At 38.2% G+C, this 17191-nt stretch overlaps 3 protein-coding genes across 5 annotated transcripts in view; 1 reads left to right on the top strand and 2 right to left on the bottom strand.

Moving 5' to 3' along the window:
- The window catches only part of zgc:112285 (uncharacterized protein LOC561476 homolog), a 3363-nt gene extending 1175 nt beyond the window's left edge, over nucleotides 1-2188 (bottom strand). Inside the window, exons 1-5 of the mRNA XM_058407216.1 lie at nucleotides 2039-2188; nucleotides 1757-1866; nucleotides 816-910; nucleotides 312-592; nucleotides 1-152 (exon numbers count right to left, since the gene is read on the bottom strand). The exon at nucleotides 1-152 is cut by the window's left edge and continues 12 nt beyond it. Coding sequence (XP_058263199.1) covers nucleotides 1-152; nucleotides 312-592; nucleotides 816-910; nucleotides 1757-1866; nucleotides 2039-2165 — 765 coding nt within the window. The 5' untranslated portion in view covers nucleotides 2166-2188. The remainder of the gene's footprint in view (nucleotides 153-311; nucleotides 593-815; nucleotides 911-1756; nucleotides 1867-2038) is intronic.
- Nucleotides 2189-4279: 2091 nt separating this feature from the next.
- Nucleotides 4280-10316, bottom strand: LOC131364125 (uncharacterized). 2 transcript variants are annotated; one of them, XM_058407215.1, is made up of 2 exons: nucleotides 9818-9935; nucleotides 4280-7554 (listed from the first exon to the last, which is right to left on the bottom strand). In XM_058407215.1, the coding sequence occupies exon 2, from the start codon at nucleotides 7542-7544 to the stop codon at nucleotides 6171-6173; it is 1374 nt and encodes a 457-aa protein (XP_058263198.1). In that variant the 5' UTR covers nucleotides 7545-7554; nucleotides 9818-9935; the 3' UTR covers nucleotides 4280-6170. The 2 variants fall into 2 exon arrangements, with proteins under 2 accessions (XP_058263198.1, XP_058263197.1); XM_058407214.1 differs by lacking the exon at nucleotides 9818-9935 and adding an exon at nucleotides 9937-10316 and having other exon boundaries at nucleotides 4282-7554.
- Nucleotides 10317-12543: 2227 nt separating this feature from the next.
- Nucleotides 12544-17173, top strand: syt15 (synaptotagmin XV). Of its 2 annotated transcripts, none has more exons than XM_058407186.1 (8): nucleotides 12544-12702; nucleotides 14076-14259; nucleotides 14378-14517; nucleotides 14654-14949; nucleotides 15775-15945; nucleotides 16069-16180; nucleotides 16298-16510; nucleotides 16822-17170. In XM_058407186.1, exons 1-8 carry the CDS (start codon nucleotides 12696-12698, stop codon nucleotides 16968-16970), a joined length of 1272 nt encoding a protein of 423 aa, XP_058263169.1. In that variant the 5' UTR covers nucleotides 12544-12695; the 3' UTR covers nucleotides 16971-17170. The 2 variants fall into 2 exon arrangements, with proteins under 2 accessions (XP_058263169.1, XP_058263170.1); XM_058407187.1 differs by having other exon boundaries at nucleotides 12547-12702; nucleotides 14127-14259; nucleotides 16822-17173.
- The last annotated feature ends 18 nt before the right edge of the window (nucleotides 17174-17191 follow it).

The following is a 17191-nucleotide window of genomic DNA, read 5'->3' as shown; positions in this document are numbered from 1 at the left end:
AGGAGGTCCCTCTGTGTCTCTGAAGCCAGCGCAGATCATGGTCTCCCTCACACGGTCTCCCCAAAACTTCTTCAGACGGCATGTTTTATGGTCAATGACAGGCAGACGGGCCTGGTTTAATGACTCAGCCAGTGACACATTATCTTTCCCACCTGAGATACATAAAAAATACACACAGCCCCAGATCAACAGCATCACCACTGTCTTAAGCATTTATGGCCTCTGTTGATCTTCCACCTTGTTATTTTTTCAGTGTTCTTCCTAAGGACTAATATTTTAGTTATATGTTAGTAAATGAGAGGGTCAGGTACCTCTTGTGTCCCCCCAACCGGTCACCCAACAGTAATGGCCTGGTTTTAGGTTGGTCTGCTTGCGCGGCAGGCAGGCGTAGCGGATAAAGTTGCTGGGCAGGATGTCTGTACCTGCTTTAACCAAAGCTATATCGTAGTCCAGTTCACTGTGCATTGGATAGCGAAAATGCTCATGTCTGTAGATTCTCCTCACAGGGAAAATACGCTCAGCTGTTTCGGATTTCTTCAGCTGGTGCTTCCCCAAAACGATACGCCAATTACCTGCATCTTCAGCTTTACCCCTGCGCAATAAGATACAGAGAGAAAGAACAGATCATGTCGATTTTTCATGTGCCAGTCATGGCTAATCAAGATGCAGCTTTCAGACCAGCAGTGGTTACTAGAAATTATTTAGTAAATCTGGATAAAGTTTTAATAGCTAAGAATGAATTTTAAAACTGGAGAAATTAGAACATGCTAATCAATTAAACAGAATTTGTCTTTAATTGTGCCTTTAATTCTTACTTTTGGAAGCAGTGGGCAGCAGTGAGCACCCAATTTTTATGGATCAGGGTCCCACCACACACATGGACATAGTGTTTGCTGCCTCTAGGACGAACCTGTAGTGTGACAGATTGAAGAAGTGCAACATTACAGTCTTATTTAAATCACATGTTTTGACCCTCCTGTTATTCTCAAATTTACAAACATGTTTTGCCCTTGGGGTAAAGCAATTTAATATAATTTTCACCCAGGTTTTTTTTTCAGGTAATTTATGTTTCTTTGTTGACTACCTAAATAGCTTTTTTTAAATAAAACCTAATCTCAACCTACCCCACCACCCCATTTGCTTAAACACCCGGAATTTCTATTGCATGACTATTGCAAAATTTACAAATCACCATGAAATCTCACTGATTGACCTTAAATTGGACAGAAAGATTTCTTTTTTGCTTTTTAATATTTTTATTTTTCATTTTTAACATTTGGAAAGTACTACACTTTCTGTTATCAAAGATAGTAACATGTCTTTTTCTCAGGGTCTCTGAGAAATTCTATTTTGTGTGAACACTCGCAATACCACAGGTATGTTTATGTTAAGTTAGAGCCCTAAAGCAGATGTTCTTGAAAATTATAAAGTTGATAGTTATAGTGACCTCAATATTATCCAAAACAGCCAAAGCAGGTGAATGTATTTTTTATGTTTACAGCTAAAACAGCCAGGGGTTCAATTGACCCCAAGGAACACTGACGCCACAAAATATGTACAGGACACTGAAAACATATTATCATGATAATGTTATGTTTACCTGGTTGTCCACATTAAATTAGGAAAAGTCATGAAATGTGAAGCAAAAAAATATGTCAAACATATATTTAGAGACATTAAACATTGAATGGGGTCAAAATGACCCCACGGATAATAGGAGGGATAATTAATTTTAGAAATTTAAATAGTCACTGACCTGCAGTGAGACCTGCCATGGCCAGGAGTGAGGTCTGGCTTCATTGCCTGATACGATGCGTTCCGTGGTATGTGGTTTGAAGTGAGCCAGGCCACAATCCCTGGGCCAATCTATAGATAGAATGAAGCATTTCCTAATTTTAACCAAACTGCATTTAGAGGGTGAGAACTATAACACCAGGTAATAAGTTTAAATAGTAAATACAGTATAGAATCTGTTTCATATTTTGTATTATTTTAAGGTGGTATACTATGCAGCTTAATGTAAGAGACCATAGCTCACCCAGGTGGAGGATTTTGTGCTGTTGCAGGCGGCTGGGGGTGAAGGCATAGGTATAAGCTGTCTCCACTGTAAGACCCAGCAAAACCAACACCACAAAATGTAACAAAATGCTCCTCTCTGCCATCATCCACAGTTAAATAAACAGTGCCATAGCTCTGGAGGTCCACCATTTATATCATACCGAGCACTCCACCCCTATGTACCTGGACAAAAAGACCCTACAATACACCTCCACACTGGATTGTTCTGGTGAGGCAGAAGGGGCTTTTGTAGCTGCCTGACCCCAGAGCAGCATGAGAGTTCCATCAGCACTTTCAAAGAACAATCTATCACTCCAGGGCAAAACAGCCCTCTGCGCTTTCTCCTGCCAGTCATACCTTAACACTGCATCAGGAAATCTGGTGACTTCCAAGTGATCACATGACGTTTGAGCATAAAGCAGAATCAGGAACCTAAGCTCTCAAGCCCAGTCTTTTAACATAGTTCAGTGCAAAGGACAGTATATGCTGCTACAGCATTCAAGTCTCAAAGTTTTCATTTGGAAAAATGGTTAAGATGATAACACACGGAATCCAAATGAGCCAGATGATGATGACCATGACATCCAGATGATGGTCAGTGATGCAAATTGTTCATTAAAATACAGTATATTGGTTTTAAGTCAAGTACATTACATTTAACACCAAATCATCTCTAGACTTTATTCTCATATTATAAAGTACTATAGATGGCAGACAAGTTACTACAGCAGAGCACTCTGAACAACTACACCATAAGACATTTACTAAAATGTATTTATTTTTAGAATTTATTTATTTAGAAGCATTATTATTCTGTTATCTCAGGTTCTCACTGAAGGACAGGGGTTTGAGGTGTATCTAAAGAGAACTTTGGAGGGTATCTTCTATGACAAATAGTACATCATTAATATAAAAAAAAAAAAACTGCCAATGCTGAGCAAGGCTCTTAACCCTCAATCGCTCAGTTGTATAAAATGAGATAAAATGTAAGTTGCTCTGGATAATGCTGTCTGCCAGGTGCCAGAAATGTGAAAAAAACATGTGGAAAATGTATAAAATGTGGCTACTGTTGGATCTTTGAACAAGATCTTTAGCCCTCAACTGCTAACTTGCACTATAACAGACAAATGAGGTAAAAATAAATGTTCATAAAAGATCTAGGGGCTCTGAGCTGGTGACGGAATTCACAGTGCTGTACGAGCCTTAACTCTAGATGTAATGTCAAGCTGCTCCTCATGTGTTTTACCAGCAGATGGCATAATCTAAAATGTAAATGAGGTCAAAATTAGGTGCAATACCTGAGGTGATATTTTTCTTTTCTTTTTTCTTTGATTATTTGATAAATAAAGAAATAACTGTAAATATACTCCCCTCTCTGCCATGTAAATCCTGGAGGTCTGTGGTTATTATTTTCTAAAAAAAATTTAAACTGTGTAAATGATGGTGAAAATCATGATTAACTGCTATTGTTAGAGTTGGCATATGCTGTAGTTAGAAGCTCAGTTGGTTTCCAATTACTCACACTAGTGTGTTAAGGATATTGAGAACCAAAATTACTTCCGAATTTTAAAGGATAATTATAAAACATTAATATCAATATTAATCTACTTCTGTCATTCCTTCATCATCAGCAGTCACTTTGTCTTAGTTGAGGTGGGTCGGCAGACTATCAGGGCAACAATGCACACAAAGTGTGATAATTCACCCCAGATGGGACATCAGTCTGTTACAAGGCACCATGCAGACACGTTTACACACTCATTCACCCTTAGAGCAAATTATGCATAGCTAATCAACCGACCTGCATGTTTTAAAGAGATGGGAACCCCATGAGTTGGAATGGAAGAAAATTATAACCTGAGCACAGGAGTGGTTATGTGGTTAAGGCTCTGGGTTGTTGATTGGCAGATAGGGGTTCAAGCCTCAGTGCTACCAAGCTGCCACTGTTGGGCCCTTGAGCCCTTGACTTCAACCTCCCTGCTCCAGGGGTGCTGCGTCCGCACTCTGGAGGATCTCCAAGGATGGCATATGGAAAGAAAGAATTTTACTGTGCAGTAATGTATATATGGCGAATAAAGGCTACTTACTTAAAGGATCATAACCAGAATCGTAGAGCTGTAAGGCAGCAATGATACCTGCTGTGCAACCATGATTTAAAAAACCCATGGAAAATGTATCTATACATGATATTTGTAGCTGGATTTAGTTGTCTAATATGATTAATGTTTGAATGTTCGATTATACTGCAATCATAAGGGGTCTGGATTTTATCCTGTAAGAGGATGCAGGGTTTAATGAAATTGAGGAACCTTGATGTTGAGTCATGGTTCATGCTAGGATAATGTTTTGACCACATGTCAAATATGAATATATACTGTATGTGTAAACATTGTCATATTCTGAGATGAATGATATTACAGATTAGTAATAGTCTTTGGATGGAGCGCTAACTAACAACGACACAGAGTGACGTGTGGTGTTTACTCTAAATGCTGAAACATGATACAACAAGCACACTACAAACACAGTGAGACGAGGTGCTCCAGTACTGTCAATACCAGAGAATGTGCCTGATCATCCAAACGCTCAAAATGTCAGTGAAAGGACAATGGAAATGTCCAGAACTTTTGACCAGAACAATATTCACCAAGTTTAACAGGATCCTCATCTGCACTCTCACTCTTTCTCTTTCTCTCATGCAGAAACAAAGATGCTCTTTCAACATGTAAAGACAACCGCACCTGCTTCTATATGCCATGCCACATCATATACATACATCATATTTTATGTACTCTAAACAAAAGAAACTACATTTAGGATTTTGTTTTCCAAACAATTTATTGTTGCACTTATGCAGACAAAAGCTGTTGTTCACACTTCCATTACGTAACATATATTAAGATCATTTTTATTAGACCTTTTACATTATTTTATTGTTTATCTATTGACAGTGAATCACAATGCTGTGGTCTAAAGAAAGGTATGATTTGCTTTGGCAAAAGAATAAAGCTATGAGTGCATTCTGGGATTTAACCAGAACTGGCAAAATATTCACACACACATTATACACAAATGTATTCATCAATGACCTGTTATAGTTTTTCACCATGCAAATTTCTAGAACCATAATTGATTCAACAATTAATGCTTCAGTTTACTCTTCCCTTCGATTGACAAGAAAATACACAGTAAGAAGATCGTGTCATTAAACTGAGATTGGAACCGAAAAGTCGAAGCTAATTCCTTAATGGTGTCAGGTATGTCCGATGTTTAAGTACAATACTGACTGCATCAAGGCTGTCAAGTAGTTAAATTTTCCAAATGTAAAAATCAATTTTGAAACATTGAAGAACTTCCTACAGAGATTAAGAATTAATTCTTAAGGAAACACATTGTGGAGAAGAGAAACAAGCAAATCAGTAGACATGGTTTCCAGTATTTGTGTTTTGTTAGTAATTAATCTGCCCTATAATGACTTCATTATTTCAGAAAACGTAATAATGTATGTGTATTAAAGAAATGACCAAAATATCTTCACTATTTTACCATTACGATCTTATGTTAGCTTTGAAATAAAGCGTGTACATAATTTAAATCAATATCTGCTAGCAGTGATAATGTAAAGCATAATAGATATCAGAATCTTATTTGTCAAAACACAAATACTTAATTTAATAAATTAACTATAACCTGTATTTTACAGTAAGGATTTGATTGCGGACTTGTAATTATAAATCTGAAAGTGCCCTTTAATAACGGCATACAGGATATTTATATACAATGATGTCAAGAGCATTTTGATTGTTTGTGATGTGGCCAATTGCCCTACCAAGTTACCCATGTTCTTCAGATACCTTTCTCAGGTCCATATTTTACTCAGGTACAATGTACGTGTGTGTACATTAGTTTCAAGTATTGCCTTAAAGTTGTTCCTGAGTGTAGATGTCCAGAATCTTCATCTTTCCTCTGCTTCAAGAGTAATAAGTGATTAATAAGCTGGGAATTTAAGGGATGAACAGACATATACCCTGAACTCATATTAATTCAAAAAGTGCTTAAGAGGTAAAGAAGGCAGTTTACATGCTTATAAGCTTACAATTTTATTCATTTCCTCAGTCTTCGACTGCAGTGGAGTGTGAACAGCATGCTGGACCACACAGTAATCGTACCACACTTTCACTCTTTCTCTGTCGGTTGTTTTGTTGCATTGAGGCACCATAATTCTCTGCAGTTGCTTTCTTCTGGGCAGCAGCAGCTGCGTTTTCTTTGATCTGAAGCTCTAGATGACGCTGAATGGCCAGGCCAAGCTCCTCTGGGTCTACAGCTGCTCCATAGACCTCCCATGTCATTCCCTCTGCATCCCACTCCACCTCCTTTACCGAAATCCTGGTCTCCACATCCTCTCCATCAGGACTTGTGTTTGAACATGGATGAGATGTTATACTGATCTCTGGGAAAGCACTGGAGAGAGGAAAAATAAGGAAATCTGTAGACATGGTTTGCACACCAACTTCTCTGAAGTCCTTCTGAGATGTCATGTTGCAGGCATCTTTTACTGTCCGTTGGGCGAACCCAGACTGTCTATTTTGGTCTAATCTGAAGCTAGACATGTTCTTCCCACGTGTTTCAGGCCCATAGCAGTGACCTGGAGCCCGACTGTTTAGTCTCGTCTCACTGACAGATGACACCAGGGGTGGGAAACCATGCCAAGGTGAATGGAGTAGTGACCTTTCAGGTAAACAAGGACTTCCTGCACAGGCTGGTAGAGGTAATAAATGTCCAGGACAGGGCACAACATGACATGTATTTTTGAAGGAGCCAGCATTAAGTGCATTATTAACACATACAGACCTACATGCTGGTAAATGCTGGCTCTCACCTTTAAAGGGCCTTTGCGTACAAAGTCCATCATCTATCCCTTGATGTGCAGGGCTGTGTGTATTCCTAGGACAGAGCCTGGTGCTCAGAGCAGGAGACAACATCCCATAAACCATTTTGTTACTGGCTTTCATGTTGTCCTCTGCATAACAGTGGCAACATGACTCCCTACCCTCTAGACATCCTATCCTGTTCATGGACGGGGAACATGGTGCACACGTTTCGGCAGCGTATACCTGCTGTGAGTCCTCAGTGATGCTCCAGGGCTGTGAGGCCCGTCCACAACAAATAACAGTCTCTGGTGTGGTATTAACACCACCTATAGCTATACTACGTTCCTCAAGCTCCAAAGACGAAGGCATGCCTGTGACAGATCCTCCCCTACTGACAGGTCTCTGAGGGTAGCCTGCATTGCTGACACTTTTGCGGAGATGTTGCCGGCACCAGGCTACCTCCATTCTCTGAGCAGGTCCACTGGCCATGTCTGAGAAACTCTTTGATAAGGAGATAATTGGGCGCTCATGATCAACCTCCATCTCTGCTCGAGCAAAATCAAGATAGTTGCTAGGGGGGTAGAGTCGAGATTCAGAGTGCTTTTCCTGTGTCATTTCAAAACACCTATTGGAAACACAGATTTTTTAACTTGTATATAAATGCAATTTTGTTCAAAATTAAACATAGGTCACAATTTAAAAAATAAACACACACACACACACGTTCTGTACATGTAAAAGAGTATTTGTTCAGTCAGGTGTGTTTGGAACTGTCCTCTTTGTTTTTAGCATAAACATAAAAAAAACCCCTTAAGTTAGAAATACACTTACTAATTGATCAGATTACAGTAGACTAAGAACAAGCTGAGCTTTAGGATTAGGCACGACATGTGTACTTCATTTACACACAAACACACAGGTGGTGCTGAGTGGCAGTGAGAGAGTGGGTTGAACAGGACACCTCTTCAGACTGAAGGAATTGAAAATTAAGGAGGTAAAAGAGAAGGCAGTTATGACTAAACAAAGAACACATTCTATCCACACTATTTATACACCTTCAGATATTCCGTAGACTAGATGTGTTTATATCACAGTTCACTCACTTGATTCCAACTGTGAACACACACACACACACATACACACACACACACACACACACACACACACACTGTGCTATATTCTGAGCAATTACTTGTTAGTTCTTGATACTAATACTTCTTAAATCCTCAGTGAAACAAAAATGTACTTGCATGTAGTAGAGGCTGTTTCATTATATAGAACATTAAGGAGAAAATGATCTTGTTAAGGATGTAGCACACTGACACAAATGAAGGACAGGGATTCAGTCTAACACATCAGCCCATTCATAGCATTTTATGCAAGTAATTATGTATACCTTTTTATTTAAAGTGCATACACATGGGTGGCCTCCTAACCATAGTCATTAAATATTATATTAAAAAAAGAAGAAGAAGCCAATAAAAGATAAGAAATATTTTTTTTCAGTGTTCACATCACCAGTGAGATATTAAACAGTGACGTTCTTATGAATCCAGTGTTCAAGGTTACAGCACATAATCCATTATTACTGATACAAGTTAGAAGCGGGCATAGCTTGTTCATTCATTCATTCATTCATTCATTCATTCTCCTGGCGAGATTTGCAGCAGTAACAGGAGGAGAAGATAAGATCAGCTTTTGCAGTAGGACCTCGGTCTGCCACAGAACTTGTTCACAAATATATGCTCATAAATAACTGTGCATCATGCTGTAATGCCCTATAACACATAGTCTGGTGTTCCTGTAGCATAGGTTATAATGCATTATAACTAAAACACATTTTCTTTCTGGAATTGTTCTCAATGCAATAAAGTGTTCACAAAGAAACTTTATGAAGCTCTATAAGTGAAATCAAACAGGTTCATTCCCAAACAAGTACCATACATTGAAGTTAAATTATAATTCACATTAAAATGATGCTTTATAAATATCGCTAAAAACCTGTAATGTCCTGGCTGTAATATTCCATATTTTATTTATACAAAATATATATATTCCATATATTTATTTTATATAAAAGATGGAGTTGAGCACAGTTAGAGCAAATTGTAATTTATAAAATTCATTATAATGGGCTACAAGGACAAACACCAGATCTGTGTTATACTGCATTTCAACATTAGTGTCTACATTGTTCTATAAACAGATATATAGGTTATAACGCATTATGTGCCCTGATATTATGAAATCATATAGTATTATGCTGGTAAATATAATTATATGCATGCACTCATAATGAATTGTAAATAGTGGATTCATGAACAGTGGGAATTACGATTTCATGGGTTAAAGGTTTATTGGCAGGACTGGTACAGGTACATGTGTGTTATCATAAATCACAAAAAGAATTAAGTTCTGACACATGACACCTGAACTTCCCTAAATCAGTACGTGTGTATTCATAAACAATATTTGCTGCTGTTTAATAGGATAGAACTAAAACAGGAGATGACTCTATTTTGATATGTGGAGTCAAGAGATTATTTTGTAAACATAAATGCTAGCAACATGACTGAAATTCCAGTGATACACATGCTGACACACTTTGCCCATGCAATACCATTATGGAAAGATGTAACAGTTGTCCTTCAGCTAGATCTAAAAATACCATTTTAGATGTTTTATATAAACTCACCACATACTTGCATCATAAAACACATCCTCTGACTGACCCCTAATCATAAACCTGTCCTCTTAGTCACAACTTCCTCTAAGACAGACAAAACACACCCATCAGACTTACGGATCACAAAAAAGAAAGCGTTCCTTTTTCTCACCATTACACATTCTTTCCCCTTTGCATACACTCCTTAGTTCCTTTTACTTACTGTCAAGTCACCCTTCAGTCTGTATTTCAGCTGGTAGAGAAACCCTTGCACAGGTAAGTCAACATCCACTCTCTTGTCACACACACACACACACACACACACACTTCACATATACACACCTCCCACATTCCCCGGTCCAACCGTCTGGAAAGCTTTCACATCAGTCCCTCTTTCCACTCCTCCTTCTTTCCTCTTCTCTTCCTGCGTGCTCTTGAAGAAGTATGAAACGTAGCACGAGCGAGTGTAGTGTTGGATTATCGCCTATAGTCATCTGATTACAAACCACAGGCTCTGCCGGTGAGAGACAAATCCTCGGTGGAGGGAGGAGGGCTCGAGGCGGGGATGAGAGGGCGGTGTTCAGGGTGAGGATGGGGGTGGGAGGTCACACTGGAGACAGTGGAGGTGTCACACAAATACAGTACAGATGTCAAAGTCATCCCAGGCTTTTAATTCATTGTCTTTCCTTCTTTCCATAACAATTCCATAAGAAAGAAACCCAGACAACTAGTCAGTAGTGCAATGTCTACGCTACAACCCACTTTACTCCCCTTTTACTCCTTTCATTATTTTTGCTTTTTCTCAGTCGCTTTCTCACATACCATGCACACACATGCACAGTCGCTGTCTCTTACTCATCCAGTTTGAGCCAATCTCTCTCTTCCCGTTGCTATAGAAACAGCCATGCTCAATGGGAGCCCAATGAATTTTCATCATGACATTTTTAAGGTTGCCGTGGGAACAATGAAAACAGCACCTTTGAAAACAGGTTTTGAAAATAGAATGGTGACTGTCACAAAAACATTATGCTCCACATCATTAATGCCAGAGTGCAAGTGTCCTCATGTGCCTAGTGAAGATGAATAGCATAAAGTCTTAAATGTGCTTTTAAGACACATATATGTTTAAGATATTTTCATTTCAGATCATTAGTCTAATATTATTAGTTATTTTTAAAAGTATATATAAATAGTCTATTTAAACCTTGGGCCTTTTAAAGGTCATTAAAGGTCATTGAAACTTGTTATCAAGTTATTTTATGGTTGTTGTGAATGTATGATATGGGCATTTCCTATTTTCCCCAGTAAAATAAAAAATACTCATAATAGGATTTCTAATCAAATACAAAAATACATGATTAATATATTTGTTTGTCTGTTTCTTTGTTTGCTTGTTTTAGTAGTATTTTCTTAGGTCCAGTGAAGTGAAATGTCTCAGACTACATTTTGTTTAATGAAAACTGGAAATAAATAAAAGTTTAAGGTTACACAAAAAGGAAGAGTTCAATATCTGTTTTCAAAATTGTAAATTCTTCACAATAAGAAAAGGCCTAATACTGACCAATGCCCCCCCCCATCAAATTCTGTCCACTGTATTCCATGTTATGGTGATTAACATTATTCCTCAGTTTTAACACACTAACCTTTGAAGCACGTACAAGCTCGATTGCATGTGGTCATTAAAGCAAAATGAGGACACAAAATATTCAGAAGAAAATCAGTCACTCAGTCAAATCTATGGGATGGGACCACTGCTGACCAGTTGTGTTGTGTTGTGCAAGAGTATCATGTATTGTCTATTCATGGACTGCTTTAAGAGTTTTTAAGCACACAACACACTTACTGGTCACTTCATAAGACACGCCCACCTTGTAGGTGCACAGTTACAGACCATAGCTCCACTTTTTCCATGCACAGTGCATATTAATGGCCATAATCAGTGTAAGATTCTGAGCACAGGACTGCTGTTGACTGGAGTTTTCCTGGATGAAGTTGGACTCTCAACCCGGCAGTGACAGCGAGGTGGTTATAAACCTCGGCAACACTGTTGTGCCTAATGAGTACAAGTCAGACACACGCTACCAGAGTACTGTCACTGGTGTGGTGAGCAAGAGAGTGGCCCATCACCCAAGTAAAATTTGGTCAGTCTGGGAGGAGACTGGTTGCACATACTAATAGATGGACTGCTGTGCATGGTTATAATACAGTTAAAAATATACAGCAGAGTAATTTGTTACTTACCCATTTTCTATACAACATAGTGTGGGAAAAACTGACATAGGAACTGATTATAATCTTAATAAGTGTCCTACTAGTATTCCTGTATCCAAGAGTTGATCATTAACCTTCCATGAATGTAACAGACTCACTCGAGCAAGATGTTATAGAAGCAGTAACAATGTTAGTCTGCTTGTAATAATTAAACCCTGTACTGGGATAATGCTGTCACTGAGACACCATAATGACATAGTCAATGTATAAACATGCCATATTTGACATATTACACAATAATCAAATTAATAAGTATCTAATTGAAAAGGTGGCATGTAAATCCTAGCATGTTTACCTTTTGGAGAGATTGCAGTAGAAAAGTTTGTTCAAGTGTTGCAGAATTTTAATTAAATTAAGATACTCTATGCACTTGACACCACAAACTTGAACCATTATTTTAAAATCTGTGGCATTAATGTTTAAAGGTGACATTATGACCAGCTTTGCATAGAAGCCTTTCTTCATACTGAGTTGAAGCACATGACACACAAAGCAGTTTGGGTGAGAACACAGCAGATGCCACTAATCTGCAAAAATTTGGAATAGACGATTAGATAAGAGTGTTCATAGCGTAACCACTAGTTTTATCTTAGTTGTTGTACAGAAAATGGCAGTTTTAGTTGGACTCAAGCCTGGTGTAGAATCTGAATGTGTGTGTTGATTAACCAAATAGAGCAGGAACACTGGGGTGATTAGGGTCTGTGGCCAGGCTCAGAAACAAGAGAGCTTATGAGGAAATGTGGGAAAGTAACAGCAGTATGGAACAATGCACATAATCCCACAGAGAGGGGTACAAACAAACTGGAAGTTGGTGGTGGCTTTGGTTATCCATGGCTGGTAAGTGAATATTTCTTTCTTTGCTTTTTGCATATTGCAAAAGGATTCTCTCTCTCTTTATACATAGTCTCTCTCTATATATAGTTTCTGGCTTCTAGCTACACAAGGACACCACAAGAATAGGCAAATGGGACACAAAAAAGAGAGTGAATGAATTCATCTATTATATAGAATCACAAATACGACAGGACAATGTCAATAAACCTGAACTATTAATGTTAACATGAGGCACTATGTTTTCTGACTTAAAACTTTTAACATTATTTCACTCTGTTGATTTGTGTAAACATTTATAAAGCTTCTAAAGAACATCTATGAGAGATTTGCCAGAAATTATTTTGGTTACTGAAGCAAAAGAAGGCACTATTTGATATGTAAACACCTCAATTTTACCATAATCTCTGATATGGTGTATATAGAAAACTCCTTACTGATCTGTTCTCATGTTTAACTGTGATTGCTACAAACACAACTGTGACCTTGGAGACTTTAGCAATCCTGTTTGGCTTTTATACCATTATATTCCTCACTAAATACATTTTAAAAAATAAAAATAAATACTAGGACATCTGATTTGCAGAAGTCCATTTCTGTGTGACTCATTAGCTGTACTTGGTGCAATATGTTTTGCTTTCTTTCATCATTAGGGATAACTTTACACATCAATAGTTAGAGAAATAACCAGGATGGGTTGAAAACAAGTATTCTCATATTAAGTGAGATTAATGATATTCAGAAGTCTGTCTCAGAGTCACTGTTAGCCACTCCAGATAGAGTATAATGAGTGTCATCCTAACACCATGCATCTGGGAGTGCAAATGGGTTCTCTCCCTCAGTGCAGTCACTCAGACATCTGTTACAGGTAATAGATTATTCTGCCTTAAAAAGCAGCCAACATCAGAGTGCAATGTAAATGTGAAAAGTGATTGACATTAATGAGCCTTGCACCTTTATTCAAGTATTTGAGCTTGCAACAATAAAAGCATTAATGTGCTCTGGTATGATGAAATCTATAGAATGGCATTTTTATTGTTGTAAAAAGTTGAACTTCTAAATGGTGTTTTAATTAAATTGCGATACATTTTCGTAATGACTAATCCCAGGAAATGGTCGTTTTGTTTTCTGGAAATTTGATAAAAATTCACTGAAGTAAGTTGTTACCTTGTTATGGCCCTGAATAACAAGGCCATCTGTTAGTTGACAAGCATAATGTTGGGGAAGAGAATAAATAAAATATCCTTACTAGTAATAGCAAGCATGAACCAAAGCTGAGAATTATAAACTCCATTACACCCAACAGGACCACTGGAAATGAAACGATCACTGATGTACTTCGTGTGTTAGCAATAATTTTCAATTTTTTGTGCCATCAGATCACATGGTCGCACTGGCCACTGGTCTATCTGCTGTACTTCTCTTTCTAGTGCTGATTGGCCTGACAGCATATCTCTTATGGAAGAAGAGACAGGACCAAAGACAGGACAGACTCATCAGCACTAATCCAGTTATTCCTCCATGCACGCCTGTGCTCCAAACATCACAAAGTAGCAACTATGGGTGTGTATCTGATCTTACTTTCAACCATCCCAATCACAGCTACTCAGGGAGGTGAAAAGAGAGATACAATATTCCTTAAATCAGAGTGTAGAATGAACTCTGCTCTCATTGATCATAGTTTGGCTGAAGTTCCCTTCTTTCTGCCACCGAGTTTCAAGACTTCATCCCATTCAGCAGTGCCTGAAGGGAGGGAGGAAGAGGAGCAATGGGAACAGCATCCACATCTGCATAGCCAGCGTGGTTCTTTAACAATAGGCAGTAGGTCATTCTGAAAGCTGTGTAGAATAATGTGAGATGTTAATCACTTTATTATTGGATTTCTCTCAATCCTCATTTCATTATCTCTGTCTCCCCATTCCGTTTGCACTTTGTCTCTGGCTGTATGTTACTGGAGGCTGGTTCCCACTGGGCAGCCTGAGGCCAGATCTGTACCAGCTTCCTGAAGAGCCAAGCGAGTGGGCACAGCCCAGTGGCTCCACTGTACGCCTATGTTTTGCTGTGCAGTATCAGCAAGAACAAGAGCAGCTGGTGGTCTCCCTGCTCCAAGCTGCCAACCTGCCTGCCCATTGTCAAAGCAATGCCACACTGGTGAAACTACAGCTACTGCCATCTGAAGATCGACACCATCGTCAGGCCAAGGCCAGATGTAAAGGCTGCCAACCACAGTTCAATGACACCTTTGTGTTTCAGGTATACCTGGAGATGGGTATACAGTGTCTTGAGTTGTTTTGAAGAAATACTCCAGAGGTTGTTTTTTTTTTTTAAATGACCTAATCTCCACTGCATTTGTAGCACATGTTCAACTATTAGAGACAGTAAATTGAATACTCCAAAATATATGACACATTTAAAACTACAACTGATATATTCCAAAAACAAATGTGTTAGGACAAATGAAAAAAAGGGACTTACATAGATTTTTCAGCATTCCATCCAACAGTGAAGCAACTGTGTAAATGTTTTCTAGTAACCGAGTGCAATTAGGGAGAAAATTGAAGCACTTCTGTGGTTACTTTATATTTACTATTTTATTAATGCATAACTATATAACTTTAGACTGATGAACACAAACAATATGTGTCTCATTTACTTCCCCAGCAATTGTTCATAGACTTATAAGTAATCAACAATTACATTTTTTTCCCCATCTTAGCATAGTAATGTCTGTGATAATCTATTGATTACAAATGCTGGAGAAAATAGGTTGGCAAAACTGGAGTATCTCTTTAGATATTTCATTTGAGGTGTTTATCTAATCAAGTTATATTTTTAGATATGTCAGGATTTGATCAAGTGTTTTATTGAAGGTCATTATTAAGGTGTATGAATCCCCAGGTAATAAATTATGGCTTGTGCTTATAATTAGCTCAAGAATCAACACTAACCTATAAATCAACTGGAAGTCATAACTATATAATGCCTACTTTTACAAATGTTTAATGATTTATTTATTTATTATTATAAACAATGTCAATGTGTACACAGAAACCATTTTAATTGTAACTCTATATTAAGGTGTCTAGTAACAATGTGGACCAGTTCACTCTGCGCATGAGTTTGTACACCGTGGACAGACTGAAGAAACACCACCTGGTGGGCCATGTTCTGTTCCCTCTCATACACTCTGAACTGCAAGAGGCAGTGGGCAAAGTCCTGTGGAGAGACCTTGAGACTGAGAGTGATCTGGTAGACAAGAGCCAATGCTTACCTCCAATATGTGTCTTTCCTTTTATATCTTATTGAAAAGTGGAGTTGGTGCATGATGTAGATTGAGGTTTTTGTGTCATACTGTTCTCTGTTATGATGCAGCCACTTTCAAAGCACGGCAATATCCAAGTGTCTTTGAACTACAGTCATTCTCTACAGCGCCTCACTGTGGTTGTGCTTAGAGCCAGAGGACTCCAATGTCCCATTAATGCTGGTGAGATGCAAAAATGTCAATTATTCAATAGAACGTAAATTTAGAATGATCTTAATGTTAATGTTAATATTAATGTATCACTTTGCACAAATATTCATCAGTAAATGGCTTGGGCAGATGTCTCTGTCCAGGTTTCTCTGCAGATACACACTCAGGTAGTGAAAACAAAGTGGACAACAGTAACCAGAGGCACCAACCCAACTTTTAATGAGAAGGTGACATTCAGGCTTCTCCCTGTGCAGCTAGATGCAGCTTGTCTGAGCCTGGAAGTCCAGCAGGTAGCCAGTGAAGAACCTGCTGAAGTGCCAAGCATTAGGACAAAGACATCTAGTAAGTTATAATGAGACTTTAAACAAAAAGTAAACCATATTATCATTAGGATCAAAACTCCATGCACTGTTGTGGCATTGTTCTACTGGTGACATCTATAGTTAGCTTGGTGGAACAAAGATTTACCACACTCATATTGCTGTAGAGCATTCAATACATCTCTGGGTCCAATTTACCAGTTATTTTAATTTCATAGAATGAATAACACACCAAGTAAATAAATGTAAACATTACTATAAGCACTATTCACCATAAAGTGCAGCACCTTTGTTTTAATGCAGTCGGTCTCTTTCATTTCTACCTCTCTACAGTATCGCTCGGACTCGTGGTCATCGGACCGTTTATGTATGCCAGAGGCAGAGAGCTGGATCATTGGGATGAGATGATTAGTAAATCACAGGAACTGGTCAAGCAGTGGCATGGGCTGGGAGCAGCTAACACCACTCACAGACCAACCTGAGCTGAAACTGAAAGTTCAGTTCAGGAGAAAGGACAACATTTATTTAATGTATTTAATATATTTAATGGTAAAGATTTCACAGTGGTTATAAACAAATGGTAAGACAATTGTAATAATGAGAGCAGTAAAAGCAAATGAGTTAGAAAAGCTATAGCAGAACTGATATTCAAATACTCTGAAAAGTCATACTTAACACCTGAAAAGCTAGATAATCTTTTGAC

Source organism: Hemibagrus wyckioides, linkage group LG13 (assembly GCF_019097595.1).
Source record: "Hemibagrus wyckioides isolate EC202008001 linkage group LG13, SWU_Hwy_1.0, whole genome shotgun sequence".
Taxonomy (NCBI): domain Eukaryota; kingdom Metazoa; phylum Chordata; class Actinopteri; order Siluriformes; family Bagridae; genus Hemibagrus; species Hemibagrus wyckioides.
This window is presented reverse-complemented; position numbering and strand designations above follow the sequence as displayed.

Coding starts and splice junctions, on each gene's coding strand:
- LOC131364125 (XM_058407214.1), bottom strand. CDS start 7,544: ATGACACAGGAAAAGCACTCTGAATCTCGACTCTACCCCCCTAGCAAC.
- syt15 (XM_058407186.1), top strand. Junction 14,260..14,377: donor TCACAAAGTAGCAACTATGG/GTGTGTATCTGA, acceptor CATTGATCATAG/TTTGGCTGAAGTTCCCTTCT. Junction 14,950..15,774: donor ATGACACCTTTGTGTTTCAG/GTATACCTGGAG, acceptor CTCTATATTAAG/GTGTCTAGTAACAATGTGGA.